Below are 23,815 nucleotides of genomic sequence, written 5' to 3'. Positions count from 1 at the left end.
ATCGATGTTAAAATTATTATTGTTTCCTTAAGATAAAATTTGATGAGTGAAGAAATTACAAATAAAGTTAGGCAGAATAATATTATAAAATAAAAATATCACTGTCTAGAAAGTTGGGGGGGGGGGCAGTCCCCTCCACCCAAAAAGTTCAGGGGGACACGTCCCCCCTGTCCCCACGGTTCCTACGCCCCTGCCCTTTAGCATCGTTCTGTGTCTCTCGATTGGGTGAGATTCTTTCAGGTACACGTGTACTTTCAGCACACCAATCCCAGTGATTCGGTTGGGATTCGAAACGCGTCCTCCTGAGTAGCTAGGGTCAAATAAAGGCAACGACTTCTCTCGCAGACGGCCGCCAATCAGAAGGGAACATAAGCTAGCTCAGGCATACGTACTTTATTGCAGGCAAAATGAGCGAGCTGATTTTTTTTTCCCGCGAGAAATAATGCTAAACATATGTTCAAAGATAAACAGAAAAATAACCCATGTGTAACTTGAAATTAAGGATAGGCATACACCTGCTGGAATGTGATTAAATGTTAAAAGTAATTCGTTGCCAAGATAAGATGAGGTAGTTAAGTATTAACCTACTACATTTAGCGAGAATATTATTGTATAAAATTGTAGGACACAACCAACTCTCTGGTTAGCTGAGTAAGGCAGGAGGGAGCTAAGGTGATGACTTCGGTCAAGATGAGGCTCTAACACCTTCCTGGTCAAAAAAATGGGGGGGGGGGTTATAATCCCTTGACGGCTCTGTCGTAATTTCACTTTTCTAGAATGAAAAACAAAATGGATCTGTAAGCCACTCCCATTCTACCCTTATAGGTAGAGACAGGAAAAATTTGCATATTAATTCTCGATAGTCTGAAATTCATACACGTGTACCTTTAAGCTGATCTTGCTATTGGCTCACTGTTAGTCTGGGCGACTCTGGGCCAATGAAAACCCGCAACCAAAGAAGTAACGAATCGCGGGCAAACCAGTTGAGACGACTCACAATTCAGCAGCCAATGAACTGGCGTTACTTGCCCGAGTATACAGATGAGTGTGTTGACTATCCTGAAGATCATCGAGATCGCGAATATTTCAGGTCCCGATCTTATAGGGCGCACATAAGGGAGGACTGGTGGGGGATGACGATCCAAAAGGTTGGAACATAGCTGTATGAAATTGTATTACTAGAGACCGGAAAAATTCGCGGATTCATTTCGTGATAGGCTGAAATTCAAACATGTGTATAATTCTGCTCGTTCTGCTATTGGATCGCGGTTTAACTGGAGCTATCTGGGTCAATGAGAGACTATCGACCAAAAAAGCGTCCAATCACAAGCTACCCAGTGGAGACGACTCACAATTTAGTACCCAATGAACACGCGTGTTTACTTGAGAAGTGCAGACGATAATGGAGGCTATCCTAGAGGTCATTCAATCCGCGAATTTTTCCGGTCCCTATCTATCATCTCTATCCAAAATTTCATTAGGCTACACCGCTAGATAACTAAAGGATCAAAGAATTCATCACGTTGAGTGAGGACTGTGATGCATCGCGAGCGTGGAGGGGGAAGCGCCGCCATTTTGAGGTCATTTTGCTGCGTTTCGAGATTTCCATTTAGTATAACTTTTGACTCGGAGAAGCTACGACGTTCGTTTGAGTTTTAATCGTCAGCTCTCGTCAGAATCTATCGATTGCATGTATAAAACATTAGTGTAAAATAGTTACAGTAAATATATGTGATGTTAAAATAAAAAATAGCGTATATTATATTTTGTGTCGAAAATATTAGCTTTTACGTACACGTATTCACGTACAACACACGGCCGTGTCCTTGACACAGCCAAACCAAAAAAAAAAAATTCTTCACAACCTCTTGCTGAACGTTTGGCAAATGTTTGGCGACCGTGCAGAAGTATTTCCCTGCGGCCAATATTTGCCCGCGGTTTCTTTCCCCGCGACGCGAGTCGACGAAAATATTGTTCCTTACGACATGCGTGACGTGACCTACTCAGTTACCACATCTCACGGCACTTCGTGTGTTGAAACTCAACATGAAAAATTGGTGGTCTGTAAAGTCGGTTTACGGACGATAGTTTAACGTGACAACGTCATAATAAAACATTGATGAAATTATTGCATACTTTTATGAATAAAATTGAGTCATATTTATTGAATTATCCCTATTTTGTATGGATACAAAGAAGGAGTGAAATTAAATCTACAATCTAATTGATAAATTTACTTTTATTTGCACTCATTAATTTGAATATGTTTATTACTTTAACGAACAGATTATTTTAACTATAACTTTTATACATGTTTGCTATTTAACTTCTTCCAATCTGTGTTATTCTGTTAAGGATAGGACGATGATAGGAAAAGTAGGAAACGAATGGGAGTGTTTCAAGTTGAATGTGCCTCGAAAAAGTCAAATCGATTGTTGTTCCAATCGAGTGGAAGAGAGATAGATGCGACGCAAGCGTACAATGAGCGTAACCGGACAAAGCGTAACGACACAATGTGCATAACGGGACAATGTCATCCTTTTTCGTGCGTGCAGCCGGCGTTCATCGATTTATTAGACGTTGTCACGCCAAAAAAAAAAAAATGTTTGGGATTGGGAGGATACCCTAGCAGTGAAATATATAAAGAGTCGGCGAAGGGCATTATTTTTTTTATTCTGGAAACGATGAGCTGGGGATGACTCGATGTTACCGTGACGGTAGTGCGTCTAGAGGTTGTGGGATGTCGGAAGCGGATATGGGAAAGAGGATGGGGCTGGTGACCGTAGCCCTGTGGAACGCCGGCCACCTACTCTCTGATCGTAGATCACCCATCCTCTACCATCACTCTGCAGGTCCCGTGTGGCAGCCCCATCAGCCCTCACTTGTAGACCAGCACCCCGCGGGGGACACTCTTCACGTAATCCGGAAAGAAAAAAAAACTGTCTCTTTTTTTTTTTCGTTTTGACATGGGAATATATGCCACAACACTTTACATCTGTTCGCAGCATACTCATTGGGAAAATTTTATTTGCATGAACCGTAGAACTAGCATATCTTTAGCACATCAAATTGCAATGTAATGGTCTGGACATGTCATTCTCTGGCGGTATGATTAAAGGTATCACATTTATTGTGCCTAACACGCCAGCCTCTTTATTTACTGAAATCTGTTAACCATGTCGTAAGTTTGACTACTGAAATCTGTAGTCTACACTTACCTGGCCGGAGGCCAATAGCTGGTGTTGTTCACAAAAGGATGCTGATTTAGAGCATGTTGCACTCCGTGCGATACTCACGACTATGCGTGGGAATGTGGTTTTACAACCCGAATTCTGCACCTATACCGTGAGGCTGCTAAAGGTTCAGAAATGTAAGCATCCATGTTTGGATTTTCTTGGATCTCTTCAGGTAATTGTAGACTACAGATTTCAGTAGTCAAACTTACGACATGGTTTACAGATTTCAGTAAATCAAGAGGCTGGCGTGTTAGGCACAACATAATGTGATACCTGTAATGGCCTGTATCGTGTTTAACGTTGAGTGCCATCTATCGGCAGTCGGCGCAACTTCCAGAGTCCTTTTGACCATGATGTGATGGGCGCTTAACAGAAGTTCTGTATCGATGATGCAGAAGACACAGGCGGATCGCGGGCCGGTGACAGGTAAAAGGGAGGGAGACGAAAGGGGCGGTGCCCGACGGCGGCGGACACGAGTCATTAACCCCGGGACCCCGGTGAGGGACCTCAATGTGGAACCCCGAGGAGTACCTCGGAGGCGGTCCGCGGCGGGGCGTGAAGCGGCCCCGTGTTTGACATTCCTGGAGGCGGCGGGCGCGTTCCCACGGCGGGCGCGGACACTCCCTGCTCTGTCATTACGCCCCCGCCCCCCTGCCCCCGCCCCCAGCACTAATGGATGATAGCGAGGCGCTGCGCTCAAAGAGCCTCCAGCACTCACCGCTCCCGGCGCGCCGCTTCGTGCGCCTCCAGGGGCTTACGAAGTAATAAACTTCCATTACGCAGTAAAACAACCTGTGCCTTCTACAAAGAAATTATTTACGAACTGGTTGCCGAGGGGAAAAATTTATATAGCTAATGCTACATTTCTGTGCAACAAACACAAAAAAAAATTAATTTTATAAGAGACCCCTTTAAAAACCAGTTGCCAAGAAATAGTTTGTAATAGTACAAGACAGTTATTGTAACTTTGTACAACACATGGCTTTGATTATTTTTTTGAAAATTGGCACATAATTATATATTTTAATATGTGTTTCATTCAAGCATATTTTTTAAACCATGGTAAAGATAATCTAATGTTAAAAAATTTGACATGATTTGGTTTTATTGTGCTTATTAAAGTGCGCAGTTAATACTGGAAAGCTATTCAGGTAACTGTTTATAAATATCTTCAAATATTGGAGGTACTGGGACAACAAAAAGCATGAATGTCCGGGTAAGAATCCAATTCAGAATTACTGTGAACACTATTTTGTAGTGATACAGTTGTTTTTCTGTACATGAACAAATTTTCTAATATCTGTAATTTTACATGAATATTTGTTCCATTTATAAAAAAATTATAATAATACAGCGTACAGCATACAACTTCTTTTAATGATTTTTGCAATGAGAAAAAGTAATTTAAAAGTTTTTTTGAACATATAGTATTTCTGGTTACTCTGTGTTTTTATGACTGATTTCTTCCATTGAATTCTCTGTGCGCTCTAAGCATTTTCCTTTTGACATCACTGATTTTAGCTTGTTTTAAGTGTGTTTGCGTATTATTATTATTATTTAGTTCTTGAGGTATCTCTATGACATACAGTATAACCATCAAGGCGTACATATGTCAAAAAAAATTAAATTTTATAAAATAGATTAGTAGCTTAATATTAATATCCAATATGATCTGGGAGATTATTAATAACTGCAATAAATACTTAAGTAACGTGTGTTCAATCAGCAATGGTCCAATACACGAGAGAAGCATGCACTGTTATGAGTCAGGCCTTTCCTGTCAGATATTCCGCAGATTGATATAATGAATATACTTACAATCCAGTCTGATTCCAATTCCAAAATTAATTTCCCAATTACCTACTCATCTTACGTAACGCTAGCCATAAGTTTGCCTTCGGGTTCACATAAAAAAAAAAGGGTCAAGTATTAATCCCAGTCGCTCCCTGATTGCTGGAAACTCATTCTTTTACGACCTTTCTTAAATACTTTTTTTTAAATCTCTTCAGTTCGTGTGATTATTACGAAAGAAGTTCATCTGGAACGGTGATTGCATTATTTATAGCCCAATGATTACCCCACTATAAACACCGAGAGATGAATTTCATGTTTCATCTGACTTACTTTGAACATAAAAGACAATTAAATTTCTTGCACGTGAAACTGAATATTCCACAGGTTATTGAGGTTATAAAGTTAAGCGGTTCAGACAGAAAAAAAAAAACATTTATTTATTTATTTTAACTCATTAAATATATCAAAAATCTTTTTTCGTTCCATTTTTTTTATGAGTGGATAATTTGCTTGTGTTTCTACATTGATTTAAGCTTGAAAAGTTAACAAATTAATGTAATCTTTGTTTATTTGGTTGTTCACGTAAAAGCCCAGAATTAGTAGTTAACTATGACAAAATAATTTAAATAAATAGTTTTATTATCTATCCAACGACACGCTTAAATCAAAGCCAATATACAGAGTGAGTCTGAATTCAACCAGAAAAATTCGGCTGCAGATTAAAAAGTGTATACGACTTAAGTTCTAAAGTGCTTCCCAAAGCTGGTAAACGTCTTTTAAATAATCGTCGAATGGTATTTGTATTATAAACAATAGGAAAAGTATCAAAGATTGATTACTGATTGTCTGAGCTGTATTTGATTGAACGATGTTATACAACCTCCAAGAATTTTGTTTTCATTGAAATTCTTTGGGGGGCAACACCGTTATGTCACGTGTTACTGCCCCGAATTATTTCCATGAAATAATTTGGCGACAGTGACATAATTCGCGCTGGTTGTAGAACTTCATTCACTTAAGCATAGTCCAGAATCTCATTGTTCTATCTTGAATACCATCTTTATTATTTAAATATAAAAAATGATGTTAAGTTACAACATCAAACACGTAAACTAACCTTGGGAAGAACATGAGACAATAATTCGTGATGAACATACAGCGTCGTTTTTTTCGGTCGAATTCAGATTCAGCCTGTAAGTTTTTGAATGGTCTTTTCAATGCTGTCCTTATTTATTTATGTAGTCATCTGTTTCGATGAACGATAACAAGAATCTCGTTGGTTATAAGTGGTATATTTCTTGGTGTCGTGTCTTGTTGATTTGGGGGTGGGGGGTAAAGCTAGTGTTTAACACGGCTAATCTTGTACCTTCCTTGCTGTCCAGGTGCAAATTACAGCCTTCTTAAACCGGTTTGTCTTGCTTATTACACGAACGAAACATTAATTATTAATTCGCGACGCTAATTGCGCGCGTAGATCGATGGCGGTGCCGTTTAGCTAATGACTCGAACAAAATCTTCTCAAAAACAAATCACAAACACTTTTCTTCTTATCTTAAATACAGGTGTAATCGAGTTTTTACGTCCCTCTTGTGGGCTGTAATCACAACAAGCAGAGATTTTACGTTAAAAAGATTTCAAACAGAAGATTTTTTCAGAGTACTTCAACAGTGTTTTAATTTTATCCTGCACAATATATTTCATTTTTATGTAAGCATAAATCAGCTCTCAAATCATGTTTTTTTTTCAGCGCCAAAGTTACCTGACTCTTGAGTCATATATTGGGACTGGAAAAATTCGCAGGTTCAATGACCTCCAGGATGGACTCCACAATACCTTACACGTCTGGTCAAACGTCGCTTATTCATCATTCCATGCAATGTACAGACGTTTGACCTCGAAAAGGAATTATTATTATTAGTATAGATTACCACTGAAATGCCAGTTACATCAGGTTAAAAAAAAAACAATCTTGAAATGGCTCTTCACTATGACTATTTCAGTTTGCCAAATATATTTTTCACGGTAGTTGCACACCAATACTCTTAACGTTCACGAAAGTGACTACATACGGGTTTGTGTTTGCTGCACGTGGGTCCGCCATATTTGTGTCATATTTCCGTTCGTCGACAAATCCGTAATTTTTATGTTAGAAAATCTGGAAAATTTTTAAAAATCATTAAAAAAAATTAATCAATCAAAATTTAATGATAAAAATTTAATAAAATATTACTTAAAAAAACACTGTTGCACTTTTCGTTACGGTCGCCATCTTGGATTATATAAATGTTGCATGTTTCGTTACGCCTGCCGTCACGAGATGACTCCTGAATGACAGCTAAGATGTCACCCGCCGGCAGGAGGACTCCACGCGCGGAGGACAACTGCTGTCAGTGGGACGTCGCGTGGCGGCGGGTCGGGCGCCGAGCTGACCCCCCCCCCCCCCCCGGTCCAGGCCCCGCCTCCAGGGGGCGGCGTCCAGGCCGGCGTCGCGACGTCGCGGTGACTCAAGGGCCGCTTCCTCCCATTGTCCCATCGTGGACCTCTGGGCAGCTGCGCCGGTCTGACGCAACAGTCCTCGGACATCCGCCGTTTCGGTTCTGCACTGTTTGCCACGGGGGGAAGAAAATTTCAAGAACGCGAACCAAGAAATAAAACTGAGGAAAAAAAATCCTAAATCAGCTGATGCCAAACAGATGAACCCGACGATGTAATTTAAAAAATAAAATGCACACTTCCTTACTATCAAATTCGCTCGAAGTTCATGTTAATATTATCCTAAGCCTTAGTCCAAAGCTAATTTTCAAACGCCTGCGTATTAGTGCGAGGAATAAAAAAAAGACTGTTTCAAGGTCAAAAAAATTAACTTCTACCCTAGTAGGCACGATATGAGAAATCATTCCAAACTATTTGATGAGTAGAGACCTGAAAAATTCGCGGATTCATTTCGTGTTATGCTAAAATTCAAATAATTATACCTTAGTGCTGCTTCTGCCATTGGTCCACTGTTAATCTGGAGGACTGACGGCCAATTAGAGACCCTCACTCGTAGAAGTGTCGAATCACAGTCCACCCAGTAGAGACGACTCACAAGTCAGCAGCCAAAGAACAGGTGGCATTTGCCCGAGTGTGGAGAGGATGTTGGAGTCTATCCTGGAGGTCATTACCCCGCGAATTATTCCGGTCTCTATTCATGAGTTAAAAAACATTAGGAACATTTTCGTTACATTGAATATTGGATATTCGAAAAATTATGGGATGCCATGTGCATTCAGTTTTTTTTTTTAAGTTCCAGAAGTTTATAGAAGTTTCCAGAATGAGTGGGTACTTGTAAATCTACCCACTCCTGTAGGCCGTGCCGAAAGGGCTATGACGCAGTGTAACCGACTCGTGAACGCTGTATTGAAATGTGTCGCCGTGACCCGAATGAGAGATGGAGATCAGAGAAGTATCGCACACTCACCAAGCAGCGAGTATGCCTGAACGCAATCATGTTTTACGGTCACGTGACTCAGGGCCGTAGTCAGCGTTTAATCAGTAGGGACCGGAAAAAATCCGCAGATTCAATGACCTCTAGGATAGCCTCCATTATCCTCTGCACTTCTCAAGTAAACACGCGTGTTCATTGGTTACTAAATGGCGAGTCGTCCCCATTGGGTAGCTTGTGATTCGACGCTTCTTTGGTCGATAGTCTCTCATTGGCCCAGAGAGCTCCAGTTAAACCGCGAGCCAATAGCAGAACCAGCAGAATTATACACATGTTTGAATTTCAGCCTATCACGAAATGAATCCGCGAATTTTTCCGGTCTCTATTCATCAGTTTTTATGAGTAAGTTTTCTATACCATTGGTTTGGTTTTAAAGGAAATATCCGCTGTCACACTAAAAATCTCATGGAATGGTAGACTTTAAAACTCCAACGTGAACACACAGAAATTTTAAGAAACGATCTTGCTTGAAGAAAGAAAACTGAACCTATTATACTTTGGCTTTTAATTATTATTATTTATTTAATTCTTTACTACAGCAACACGTATTAAACCGTCATCAAACATAGGCTACTTGGAAAAACAATCCCTGCCGACATGAGTCGTTTCGGGCTATAATGGGGAGGAAATACATTATTGCAGCCCACATTGTTAAAAATATTCACCTTCAATTTCCGAAGAATGCGGGTTAAAATGATCCATCTTCGTAAATTTACGTACTCTGAGATCACTTACATGTACTTCAAACCTGAATCCATAAACTGTTCTTGGTATATTATCAAGCTATTTAAAAACAGGTAAGTTTAGTGCAAAAAAAATTGGTTGTCTGTAAAGTCGGTTTACGGACGATAGTATAACGTGACAACGTCATAACAAAACATTGATGAAATGATTGCATACTTTTATGAATAAAATTGAATCATTTTTATTTTAATAATAAAAGAATAAATACTTGAATTTATACTTGTAATAAGATTTTTAAAATGCAAGAATAATTAACCTTTATTGCCGAAATTTTTGTTGTAATAAACAATGAAAACCACATTAACTTTTCACTTCACTTTATAAAAAGTCGACGAAACAGTTCACGTGTAGATGACTTGTAATTAATTTTAAAAACTGGCGTTTATCTATAAAGTTTAAATATAACTATGAACACGTTTTCATATAAATAAACTGTAATCAAATATATATCATCAATTATATGAATAACAATAGTTTTTTAGTCAATTGTAACATAACCTATTATTACTGCACTCGCCGACAGATGCTACTATTTTAATAATAAAAGAATAAATACTTGAAATTATACTAGTAATCAGACTAAATTTCTTACGCACATTTTACGTAGAAATTATTTCATATTACACATTTATAATCAAAGTTTTAAGTTTTCACTTCTGTCGGTGCGGCGCAAACGTACATTGAGCGTAACGGGACACAGCGTAATGGAACAATGAGCGTAACGAGACACAGCGTAACGGAACAATGTGCGTAACGGGACACTTTATCTTGCGATCAGCCGGCGTTCTTCGATTTATTAGACATTGTCACGTCAAAAAAACACTTATTTTTAACGTGCGTGTTCACTTTTGTTTAGCACGGAACACACATCTCGTTTGTCGAAATACGGAGTAGTTTATTTTTTTTTTTACGAAGATTCAGCTATTTTAAATAATGAATATCTGTTCCTTTATTTCAGTTAAAATATTCGAATTTCATTCAAATAATACTGCTATGAGGATTTCAGTAATCGTTCCACAATAATATATCTGTTTCAATTGGCACACCAACACGTTTGGTTTTTACTCTTAGCGTTTTACGAAAGTGACTACACGCGGGTTTATGTTGCTACACTTTGGTCCGCCATCTTTGTGTCACGCTTCCGTTCATCGACATTGCTTTTAATCTTCTTATTCTGCCTTCGCTTGTTTTTTTTTTTTTGTTTTTTTCGACGTGATAACGTCTTATAAATCGATGAACGCCGGCCGCGCGCACGAAAAATTGTCACGTTCCGCCTGAGCCGAGCGTGCAAGAACCGGCCAACCACCGTGCGAGAAAATCTTCTATAATATCAAACAGGTTAAGGCGGGCTTTTTAACTAATTGTTCGTGATTATATTTAAAGAAATTATTAAAATTAAATTAGCAAAAACTGTAAATAATATTTGATAGTTAAAAAGTATGCAAAATTTTCATCAGTGTTTTCTTATGACGTTATCACGTAAAATTATCGTCCGTAAACCGACTTAACACACAACCCCCCCACCCTTTTTTTTTTTCCTTTTTAAATCCAGGAATGGAGGGACGGACCTCCCTCAGGTCTACGCCACTGACGACTGCTGCTCGAGCCACCGTGTCACGTGTTTCATGCGAATCTCGGACCAATGAAACGAGCGAACGCGCGCTCGGTAGCAGTGTCCAAGAAGCTGTTAACCCCCCCCCCCCCCACAAGTGTTCTTGTTCTTGTTAATCGCTCGCACTTAAAACCGCGATTTTACGATCACCCACGTTCGTCTGGACCGTGTAACGAGCGCATTTGGAAAAAGGAAACCTGGCTTACAGCTGGCATTTAGGATTGTTTATTAGACCTCAGCGGGCCGACGATCTACCGGTGTGGATTAGGTTTTGCCGGTGAATCATCCACAAAAAAAAAGAGCGAGGCTCTCAGCACTCGTCAGTGACATGTAGGGACCGAAAAAATTCGCGGATTCAATGACCTCTAGGATAGCCTCCATTATCGTCTGCATTTCTCAAGTAAACACGCGTGTTCATTGGGTACTAAATTGTGAGTCGTCTCCACTGGGTAGCTTGTGATTCGACGCTTCTTTGGTCGATAGTCTCTCATTGGCCCAGAGAGCTCCAGTTAAACCGCGATCCAATAGCAGAACCAGCAGTATTATACACATGTTTGAATTTCAGCCTATCACGAAATGAATCCGAGAATTTTTCCGGTCTCCAGTGATGTGTAACATGCAACCTTCAGTAACGAGCAGATGCATGTGTTCTCGTGTTGCAAATACACTTACCTCGGACACGAAATTTAAAGTAGAATTATCTGAAATAATGCCCGGCGTGATCAACACACGTAAAGTGTGTTTTCAGCTAATTGCATTTCTGGATGCAAAATTACACGTAGTTTCCGCGCTCGCCGCTAGAATTCGTTGCCGGAGCAGCTACGTAGACTATCGATTCATTCGTTTTGCAGAGCGAAATTTATTGATCACTTATATTGATTAGAGAACGGAAAAATTCGCGGATTCATTTCGTGATAGGCTGAAATTCAAACATGTGTATAATTCTGCTGGTTCTGCTATTGGCTCGCGGTTTAACTGTAGCTCTCTGGGCCAATGAGAGACTATCGACCAAAGAAGCGTCGAATCACAAGCTACCCAGTGGAGACGACTCACAATTTAGTAACCAATGAACACGCGTGTTTACTTTAGAAGTGCAGAGGATAATGGAGGCTATCCTAGAGGTCATTGAATCCGCGAATTTTTCCGGTCTCCTATATATTATGAAACGGCTCCGATGAAAGCTGACAAGGATTAGGCTTTGGACCTCATTTAGGCAAGTAAATTCATTAAAATACTGGCCATTTTGTTAAAATAATGCCCTGAAAGGATAATACTATAAAGTTTTCTTTTCTATTTGTGAACTTCGGTTCACGTCAACCACCACAAATGGTGGCAAAGTGGTTTTTATACATTTCCGTCCCTTAACTTCCGTTCCATTCACGAAAATATTCCCACCAAAAGCCGCATACCGTGAGCTCAGATGTTACACATCAAATAATTATGTTTTCAAAACTATATTCAGTATTTATCTATCAGAAAAAATATAAAGAGATATGGGTAAACTATCACACTTATCACTTATCGTGTGTGTTGCGATAGTTTACTGAATTCTTTCACGGAATTCTCTGTGCTGAGTTTTCTTAACGTTCGACATCAGCTGATTTTTGCCCCCCCCCCCCTTTTTTTTTAAAGTTATACTTCTTTAGGCGCTTAATGAAAAAAAGGGATTGTCTTTCAAGTCGGTTTAAGGACGATATTTTATGTGATAACGTCATAAGAAAACATAAATGAAAAATTGCATACTTTTTTGTTTTCAAATAATGTTTTACGGGTTTTGCAAAGTTTAATTTAAATAATTTGTTTAAATATATTCACGAACAATTAGTTAAAAAGCCCGTCTTAACCTGTTTTATATTATAGAATATTTTCTCGCACGGTGGTTGGCCGGTTCTTGCACGCTCTGCTCAGGCGGTACGTGCCAATATTTCGTTGCGTGCAGCAGGCGTTCATCGATTTATGAGACGTTATCACGTCAAAAAAAATGATATGCTGTCTATCGTGTCGATTATAAACACTACTTGACTACATATCGGGCTGTGCGAGTCGCCACCCGCTGATGCTGCCCCTCTGGCCGACAGACGCCACTCTCTTACGACAGACTCCTTTCTCTGCCTGCCTCCATCTGTGACGAGGACCTCTGGCAAGAGCTGATAACCAGCGATAACAGGCGCGGCAAACTGGCCTCCACGCTGTCCTAGATAAGGGCCCCCCCCTCCCCCTCTCTTTACAGTCTGTTTCGCGCTCATATTGCAGCACAGAGTGAATGGCGAACAGTGTTGCCAGATTGGTTCTGCCTGGGTTGTTAAATTAATAAGGTATATTTTGTATGCCATGAATAATCACAATTAACTTTTAATCTGTTTCCTAAACACATTTCTTGATTTTTTTTTAAGACCATAAAATAGTGTCTTCTGACAGTATTATAAAAACATCCGTGGTCATTCTGACAGATAAAAAAAAAATTAAATGCCAAAAACACAATATATTATTTCACAGGAGAAACTATTTGTAACAGTCGGTAATATTAATAACAAGACATTCCATGAAAGTATCTGCAATGCCGAAAAGAAACAAACTTTTAAAATTAATTTGATGTAGGCCTAAACAAAATGTTAACAAAAACAGTTGAAACCAAGATGGCGTCTTTCAATTAAATCTCCTTAGAAATAAAAAGAAAATGGACATTATCAGATGATGCTCTTCAAGAAGCACTCCTGGAAAATGTATTTCCACAATTTTCATTCCAAATTTTACCTTAAAAAAATACAAATTTTCCGATACACTAAACAAATTTCATTACATTAAGAGGTTTTGTCTGAAATTTTTTTTTTGTGCTCTACGACGTGTATCTGGCATCAGAGCACACCGGAAAAAAGAGAACGATGATAGCAGAATTCGGGCATCGGAATGAGAAAGTGAATGCCCATTTAAATGCACACTGCAGTCTATAGTCGGGTGTGTTATCTGTGTTGGTGAGCCGGGATGATAAGTGCGAAGCTCGCCGGTACTCCATACGCCGTGTCGCCTCTAAGCGCAAGGCTGTTCACTAGCGCGCATTCTTCTCGTCGTGCATATAATAATGATCAGAACTGAGAGGTAACTGTAACATTAAATGGAGTATAAATAAAGGTGTGTCGCAAGTCCCTTGAGTGCTTCCAAGGATATGTAGGTACCAAATGTTTTATGCCTGACAATTATATACACGCTTTTTAACCATTTTCACTCTTATAAAAATACTAATCAGAAGAAAAAATCCGGAAACATAACCACTCATCCGTACTCAGACTATTCTGGAATAGTTTTCATAAACAGACACCAGAGGGTTTTGCTGAGCAGTTTTCAAATCATGTGGTTTCTTCTGAAGCTCTACACACCGTGTGTGTTCACGGGCAGGCTGGGTCTGCTCGGTGACGTAACACTGGTGAACAGGGCTGCTCTGTGACGTAACACTGGTGAACAGGGCTCTCGGTGACGTAACACTGGTGAACAGGGCTGCTCGGTGACGTAACACTGGAGAACAGGGCTGCTCTGTGACGTAACACTGGTGAACAGGGCTGCTCGGTGACGTAACACTGGTGAACAGGGCTGCTCGGTGACGTAACACTGGTGAACAGGGCTGCTCGGTGACGTAACACTGGAGAACAGGGCTGCTCTGTGACGTAACACTGGTGAACAGGGCTGCTTGGTGATGTAACACTGGTGAACAGGGCTTCTCGGTGACGTAACACTGGTGAACAGGGCTGCTCGGTGACGTAACACTGGTGAACAGGGCTGCTCTGTGACGTTACACTTGAGAACAGGGCTGCTCGGTGACGTAACACTGGAGAACAGGGCTTCTCTGTGACGTAACACTGGTGAACAGGGCTGCTCGGTGACGTAACACTGGTGAACAGGGCTGCTCGGTGACGTAACACTGGAGAACAGGGCTTCTCTGTGACGTAACACTGGTGAACAGGGCTGCTCGGTGACGTAACACTGGTGAACAGGGCTGCTCTGTGACGTAACACTGGTGCACAGGGCTGCTCGGTGACGTAACACTGGTGAACAGGGCTGCTCGGTGACGTAACACTGGAGAACAGGGCTGCTCGGTGACGTAACACTGGTGAACAGGGCTGCTCGGTGACGTAACACTGGAGAACAGGTCTGTTCTGTGACGTAACACTGGTGAACAGGGCTTCTCGGTGACGTAACACTGATGAACAGGGCTGCTCGGTGACGTAACACAGGTGAACAGGGCTGCTCGGTGACGTAACACTGGTGCACAGGGCTGCTCGGTGACGTAACACTGGTGAACAGGGCTGCTCGGTGACATAACACTGGAGAACAGGGCTGCTCTGTGACGTATCACTGGTGCACAGGGCTTCTCGGTGACGTAACAGTGGAGCACAGGGCTGCTCGGTGACATAACACTGGTGAATAGGGCTGCTCGGTGACGTCCATCCGCGGTGGGGATGCACTCAACCAAAATATACAAAAAACTAAGTCTTAATTCGAGCAACAAACTTTCATCAAGACAAAATAAGTGTAAAACTTACTATCTGAAATGTGGTGATAGTTACACACCACAATAAATTGTGCAAGCTTAAAGTGTTACGCCCAATCATTTCAATGAAATAAATTTGGTTCTGTGATAAAATTCACTGAGGTTGTAGATCTTCTAATTTTAATACTATATTTGTATTATTTGATCATGTGAGTTGCCTTTGAACAATGCTAATTTATTTAGGATGGTTAAAAAGTTGACAATTATTAAGTTTCATTATAAAGGATTTTTTTGTTAATACTGTAGCCTACTTTAAGACCAAATAACTACTCTTCTCAGTTTGATTAACATTTCACATGTGCACAAATGACAACAAACATATGAGTGTGTTTAGAGACCAGAAAAATTCGCTTTTTTATTTCGTGTTAGGCTAAAATTCATACATATATATAAATATATATATATATATATACTGTTGTGCTGCTTCCGCTATTGGCTCACAGTACATCTGAATGTCACTGGGCCAATTAGAAATATTTACCAAAAGAAGCAACGATTCACTGGCAACCTAGCCGAGATATCTCACAAGTTAGCAGCCAATAAGCAGGTGGTATTTCCCCAGGTATACAGAGAACTTCAGAGTTTAACCCAGAGATCACATTCAACACGCGAATTTTTCTGGTCCCTTTATAAATGGTCTACGAACAAGGACCAACCCTGGTTGTTAGAGCCTCAATTCCTAGCAAACCCAGCAAGAGCGTGGTTGGTTGTTTCAGATGGCGGGCCGCCAGGAAGACACTGGGCCAACGGACTGACGAGTCCTACCCGTCCTGACGACAAGCAGTCCACTCTCTCCAGGTACGACCACGCTCTGCTACCATTATGCCGTCGACGAGGACTTGAACCTGCACGTGGTGCACACCCAGTCATGCATGCATGTAACCACGTAACACATGACTACAGATGGTGATCTACCACAGGGAAGTTTGACCGTCAGATAGTCTTCGATATACACTCTGTCCATATTCGCGAAATAAATTTTGTCATTGGCTCTGATCGGCGAAAGGACGTTCGTCCTGCACCTAACTCAGCCAATGAGGAAACACAAGCTACAATGCAGAACTGTTCTCTATTCGCGCTAACACAACTATGCCGTGTAAAAAAATATATTTCTTTCAGCCATAAGATTACGAAAAATCTACATTTAATTGTAAAGCTGTCTTGACACAAAAAAATTTCGCGATTGTCATCACAGTTGTTATGCGCATGTCCGCGAACGATTTCTGAATTAGTTTGATTAGCATAATTGATTACAGTAGGAGGTTATCCGTAAAGTCCGGCGTAGTTCATACGGAGATGCAGTTATCTGGAACTATGAAAAAACTCTTCGTTTATCTTAGGAGCCTTCTTTGTTTACAAGTACGTATATTTAATATGATTTCTAACTGTGTTCATATTGGCTAACGGCTCTCTATACACGTCATAACCAAGTATCACAAATTTCTCACACGCACATGCACCGAGACGTTTTCGCAAACGACACGTTCTTGCAAAAGATTAAACACACGCCGAGGTCCGTCACTGAATCCGTGCACACAGCGCGCACAGGCAAGAGTTCCGTAACTCAAGCGGTGGCACGAATGCAGCGGTAAGAATGCCACCGTACCTACTCCCGGAAAAACTAATAAATCTGAGTCACGAGTCATTAATGCGCTGATGCCGTAACTTTTCGGCGAGATTGAAGTGATGTTGAGGATTGCGAGTTAATTAAGAGGTTGGATGAGATATTGTCGTGGTTAAAAAAAAAGGGGGGGGGGGTTGTCTGTAAAGTCGGTTTACGGACGATAATTTTAAGTGATAACGTCATAAGAAAACATTGATGAAAAATTGTATACTTTTTGATTTTCAAATATTATTTACAGTTTTTGCAAATATAATTTAAATAATTTGTTTAAATATAATCTAGAACAATCAGTTATAGAAATAAACTGAAATCAAATCAATGTCAATAAATTGTTAATTTAAAATGACGTAATTGTACAAATAAATCAAATTTTTTAAAATGCTGCTTTTAAAAAGCCCGCCTCAACCTGTCTGATATTATAGAAGATTTTCTCGCACAGTGGTTGGCCGGTTCTTGCACGCTCTGCTCAGGCGGAACGTGACAATGAGTCATGCTTTATCGTGCGTGCAGACGGCGTTCATCGATTTATAAGACGTTATCACGTCAAAAAGTCTTAAAGGGGCTGCAGGTGGATCTAACACTCTTCAAGTTTAAATCTGAGGTTGCGAAGTAAACGGTTCGATGTCGCCAATGATTCCACAAACACATCCGCTTATGTGTACGCGTAATGTTTGTAACCGTATATCTCTGTGTGTTCCTGATTTAAGTTCTTTTAATTTTTAAAGTTATTAACTTTTGTTTGTTTATGTTTTCTAGTTGAGCCGAATGTATAGATTCTAGTTCTTAAGATATTATTTTAGATTAGTTTAGTGTTATAGGTTTATAAAGTATGATTATTGTGTAGTTAGTACTGTGGTTAAGTGTAAGAGAAGGCCTTAACTTCGCCATTAAGTCAATAAATAAATATTAAGTTCTCACTTCAATGCATATTACGTAGGCCTATTGATAGGACACCTGTATTTCGCGAATACATTTCGTGTCAAGGTATTTCACAAAATACTGTAGCTTTTCTCCTGTGGTTATTGGCTGAGGTCGGTGAGAGGTGTCGTCCCGCTCTTGACGGGGCCAATGAGAATGTGGTCACCGTACTGCTGCACCCTCACAATTTGCCATGACTCTTAGAAAAAGCTACAGTGTTTTGTGAAATACTTTGACATGAAATTAAATCGCGAAATACAGGTTTCCCTACGTATTGAGAATACTGGTTACAATTATTCTTGGGTAAACCACATTCATTAGAAACGATCCTGTGGTAGGTTTTGCCAAGTTACAACCTGATTAGTAAGGACTGAAAAAATTTGCGGGTTCAGTGACCTCCAGGATGGACTCCACGATACTCTGCACGTCTCGGCAAACGTCGCCTGTTTTCATTGGCTGCTGACTCGTGAGACGTCTCAACTGGGTAACTTGTGATTCTAATTGGCCCAGAGTTCTCAGGATATAAAAAATTTATGAACCAACAACAGAAGAAGTAGCACAAAGGTAGAATTATTTTAATTGCTAGCTTATCACGAAATGAATCCGCGTATATATTAATATTCCCGGTATCTAGTGTGTAAGTCTTTTGACACGTGAAAGCGAGTAGTTCTTTCCGTCCCTCCCGAGTGGTTGATGAACACCGCTGAATGGATGTTTGTAGGCGCGAACCTGCCATCGCGGTAGAGACCGGAAAAATTCGCCGATTCATTTCGAGATAGGCTGAAATTCAAACATGTGTACAATTCTGCTGGTTCTGCCATTGGCTCGCGGTTTAACCGGAGCTCTCTGGGCCAATGAGAGACTATCGACCAAAAGAAGCGTCGTAATCACAAGCCTACCCAGTGGAGACGACTCACAATTTAGTAACCAATGAACACGCGTGTTTACTTGAGAAGTGCAGAGGATGATGGAGGCTATCCTAGAGGTCATTGAATCCGCGAATTTTTTTCCGGTCCCTGGCCATCGGAGACATTCCGACATCCCGACGAGAGTGCGCGCGGTCATCCTTTTCTCGACAAGACGAACGGAGCCCGATGCGCGCCTCCAGCGCGAGGTAACGGAACACGGTCGGTCCTACTTCGCCTGCCGGGGCTCGGCGGAACAGCTGGGCCCGTCGTCGGGCGCCCGGCTGGCTGTTGGCCAACCAGCTCACGATGCCCGTCGCGGTCACGACTACTCCCCTGCTCCCCTCCTCCCGGCGGCTCTTCTTTCATCCTTACCTCCCCCCAACCCACACCGTCGAAGGCCCCGGTGTAGCGCGGGGAGGGGGGAATTCACGATCTGTTGCCCACCCGGTTTCCCAGGAATGCGAGTGGAGCGCCGGGGTGAGTGAGACCAGGCTCCTCGGAGGACGCCCCACCTGGGCGGAATGGGCCCCTACAATCATCGGGCCCACCCAGAGACCATCCAGAGCGGACTCGAAACCTGCCTGCACACATGATCAAATCTTCTTGATAGTGCTCACGGGCAGAGACCGGGGAAGAAAAATAAAAATTTCGCGGATTCACGTAGTATACGCTAGGGACCGGATAAATTCGCGGATTCAACGACCTCTAGGATAGCCTCCATTATCCTCTGCACTTCTTAAGTAAACACGCGTGTTCATTGGTTACTAAATTGTGAGTCGTCTCCACTGGGTAGCTTGTGATTCGACGCTTCTTTGGTCGATGGTCTCTCATTGGCCCAGAGAGCTCCAGTTAAACCGCGAGCCAATAGCAGAACCAGCAGAATTATACACATGTTTGAATTTCAGCCTATCACGAAATGAATCCGCGAATTTTTCCGGTCTCTACGTATACCTTTCTTTGTGCTGCTTCTGATGTTTTTTTTTTTTTTTTTTTTCACTTTCAAATCTGAGAATTGTGGGCCAGTTTAAAAACAATCAGTCGAAGAAGTGTTAAAACCACAAGTTGCCCAGTAGAGACGCCTCGCAGGTCAGCAGCCAATGAACAGGCGACGTCTGCCCGGACGTGCGGATAATCGCCGAGTCCGTCCTGGAAGTCACTCACTGTCTCTGTGCTCATCGGTAGAGACCGGAAAAATTCGCGGATTCATTTCATGATAGGCTGAAATTCAAACATGTGTATAATTCTGCTGGTTCTGCTATTGGCTCGCAGTTCAACTTGAGCTCTCTGGGCCAATTAGAGACTATCGACCAAAGAAGCGTCGAACCACAAGCTACCCAGTGGAGACGACTCACAATTTAGTACCCAATGAACACGCGTGTTTACTTGAGAACTGCAGAAGCTAATGGAGGCTATCCTAGAGGTCATTAATCCGCGAATTTTTCCGGTCTCTACTCATTGGTCGATGAGCAGGTCATGTCTTTTGACGGGCTACGTGTGATTGTGCAACCACTTCTTCTCCTTGTTCATAACTGGCTCAGGGTATTCAACGGCGCTCTAGTCCAATCATCAAACGTGGAATAGGTATAAACGTACTTCAAGTCTACTTTGTTACTCTACTAATGGCTCTAATTTTTAATGCAACCCTGCTGATCATAACGTTTGCAATCAATCTTTCAAATGCCATCTTTGTAAGAAATATTTATTTGAGAAAAAGACATCAAACGAAGTTTTATTTATAACTAGTTGTAAAATTTAATATTATAAATCTTAATATATATAAATCTCGTGTCACAATGTTTGTCCTCAATGGACTCCTAAACCACTTAACCGATTTCGATGAAAATTGGCATTTATGTGTAATTTTTTCCAACTTGAGAGATAGGATAGTTTTTATTTCGATTAATGGTCTTAATCTGATAATTTTAGAGTTTTCTAATGTGATGTATGTATGAGTTGGCAGAAAATCACCACGGCATCGGCTGTAGCATTGTTGATGCTTCATTCGTCTCCATGGCAACGACTATTTCATTGTTAGTGTAGTCCTCATCACCCATTAAATACAGACCACCAATTTTTAGATATATACAGGTAAATAACTATACACTGGTAGAACAAAGTCGGTCGGGATTTGAAAGTGATATAAATTATTCAAATTAAGAAGACATTTAATAACTACATCTGATTTCTAAAAAGGTCCAGTGAACTCTTTACCAAGTCAACCGATTTCGATGAAAATTGGCATTTATGTGTAATTGTTTCCAACTTGAGAGATAGGGTAGTTTTTATTTCGATTAATAGTCTTAATAATTTATAATTAATAATAAACTGATTATCAATGTTCATTGGTGTTTAAGCCCGGGAAACAGTGGGTACTTCGTTTCCATGACAACGTTGCGTGCTTGAGAGTCGGGAAACCATCGGTGCTATTCGTTTTTTCTTCGGTACATTACAAAGCATTGTATTAAGTTTTTGTCAAAATTAATTAATTTTCATTTTATTTCATTTATTATAACTGTAAATAGGAGATTTGGTCTCATTTCCCCCCCCCCATAAATACAACCGTGCGAAGCCGGGTCGGGCAGCTAGTATTTAATATATATTTACAACTAGATGTAACATTTAACTTTAACTTTCTCTAATCTCCTCTCAGCGAATACATGGAAAAATCATATGCCTAAAAAAATAATTGGCATACAGGTATAAAATAAGAATTGTCTTAAGTCCTTAGGCCGAAATAAACAAGAATAGCTCTTAAACTAAATGAATCACACAAAATTACGATAATGCATTAGCACTTGACTGGGGAAATTGGCTATGGTTACTATAGAGACCGGAAAAATTCGCGGATTCATTTCGTGAGAGACTGAAATTCAAACATGTGTATAATTATGCTAGTTCTGCTATTGGCTCGTGGTTTAACTGGAGCTCTCTGGGCCAATGAGAGACTATCGACCAAAGAAGCGTCGAATCACAAGCTACCCAGTGGAGACGACTCACAATTTAGTATCCAATGAACACGCGTGTTTACTTGCGAAGTGCAGAGGATAATTGAGGCTATCCTAGAGGTCATTGAATCCGCGAATTTTTCCGGTCCCTAGGTTACTGTTGTTGTTTGGCTTAAAAGCATGGAATCGATAAGGTTGACAGTAGCATGTTTACCAATTGACCCGTGGTCCCTACACACGCGTCTGTGAAGTGTCACGTCGTCTCCTCGTCAAGTGGCGAGCTAGCATGAGACCCATACGCACACAGTGTGCGCTGGTGCGTTAATAAAATATTATATATATATAAAAGAATGTCCCAGTTTCAATGGTATTTATAACAGTTTAATTTAGACCATTTACAACAAATCATACAATAAATTGAATGTAAACTAACCTGGTTTTTCTTACAAATGCTCAATATGTGCACCTTTAGTTATACGGCACACATACAACCTAAAGTCCAATTCTTCCCACACTTTGTTTAACAAGTCCAGAGTAATTGAAGCAATAGCCTCTTCAATTCTGTGTCTCAACTCTGGCAAATCATTAGGTAGCAGCGGAACGTAGACACGATCTTTTATAAAACCTCGAAGAAAAAAATCGCATGGCGTTATGTCAGGTGAACGTGGAGGCCAGCGTAAAAGAGCTCTGTCGTCTCGACCATTACACCCATTCCAACGGTCAGGGACTTCGACGTTCAACAACTCTCGTTCAAAGAGATTACCATGAGGAGGGACCCCATCCTGTTGCCAAATAATGTTTACAGGTTCATCCTCTATTAATTGAGGAAAAAGTTATTCTTTCAACATAGGTGGCGCTACAAGAAAGAAAACGGTTTTTCTAAAACTGTTAGAGTTACTCTTTAATTGTGACATCAAACCAACAATCTACAACTCTCACAGTTGATACTATTAAATTTAAAAAAATGGGACATTATGTTATGTACATATTGTCTAGCAGAAGTTTCTCTTGAAGGCATCCAATATGAGGTTTAGTAGAATTAAAAAAATGTTTGTAACTCTTTGGGTTTCTTTTTTTTAAGTTCAAATAACCTACCAGATATAAATTAGAAGATAATATCGCACGGGCTAAATGACCACAGGAAGAAGGGAACGCCTACATTAAACATGGATATAGTGAGCTGGGATTCATTGTCCCGTGAAATGACGTAGTGGCGGAATGCGCTGGTGAGGGGAATTAGTTGTCCCTCATAAAAACCACCAAATCAGACCATGATCATAAAAGAACTTTCGCAGACCTATAAATAATGTAGTTATGCGCGGCTTGTAGTACAGTGAGCCTGTGCGTAGGCAACCACGCATACAGTCTTGTGTGGCGGGTGGCGTCACGCGTCCGTGACAGGCGCTGAAACCACACGTGATGCTGGTCACTAGGTGGGCCAGGCGGTTGCAAGAGTTTGAGTAGTACGCCGCGGGTTTCCGTGCCCAGAGCGGAAGTAGTTATCTCGCAAACTGATTTCAAATGAAGTTTTCATGCGAGTCTAAAAACTAGTCTTTATTTGGGCATGAATTTAATATTCCTGGAACATTTAAATTTTTCAGCCACAGCGGGAAAAAACTGTTTGCGATTGCCAGCGGACTGGGTAGTGAGGCAGAGGTGCGCTGCAGGTACTGGACCACGGGGCGATGTTAGCGGACTGGGTGGTGAGGCAGAGGTGCGCTGCAGGTACTGGACCACGGGGCGATGTTAGCGGACTGGGTGGTGAGGCAGAGGTGCGCTGCAGGTACTGGACCACGGGGTGATGTTAGCGGACTGGGTAGTGAGGCAGAGGTGCGCTGCAGGTACTGGACCACGGGGCGATGTTAGCGGACTGGGTGGTGAGGCAGAGGTGCGCTGCAGGTACTGGACCACGGGGTGATGTTAGCGGACTGTGTGGTGAGCCAGAGGTGCGCTGCAGGTACTGGACCACGGGGCGATGTTAGCGGACTGGGTAGTGAGGCAGAGGTG

General features: G+C 41.2%; 1 protein-coding gene across 1 annotated transcript in view; it reads left to right on the top strand.

Annotated features, from left to right (window-relative positions):
- LOC134543058 (calpain-1 catalytic subunit-like) overlaps positions 1 to 23,815 on the top strand; it is a 177,480-nt gene that overhangs the window by 96,391 nt on the left and 57,274 nt on the right. The window contains exon 2 of the mRNA XM_063387780.1: positions 16,130 to 16,211. Within this exon, the coding sequence (XP_063243850.1) occupies positions 16,130 to 16,211 (82 nt within the window). The remainder of the gene's footprint in view (positions 1 to 16,129; positions 16,212 to 23,815) is intronic.

Source organism: Bacillus rossius (assembly GCF_032445375.1).
Source record: "Bacillus rossius redtenbacheri isolate Brsri chromosome 9 unlocalized genomic scaffold, Brsri_v3 Brsri_v3_scf9_2, whole genome shotgun sequence".
Classification (NCBI taxonomy): Eukaryota; Metazoa; Arthropoda; class Insecta; order Phasmatodea; family Bacillidae; genus Bacillus; species Bacillus rossius.
This window is presented reverse-complemented; position numbering and strand designations above follow the sequence as displayed.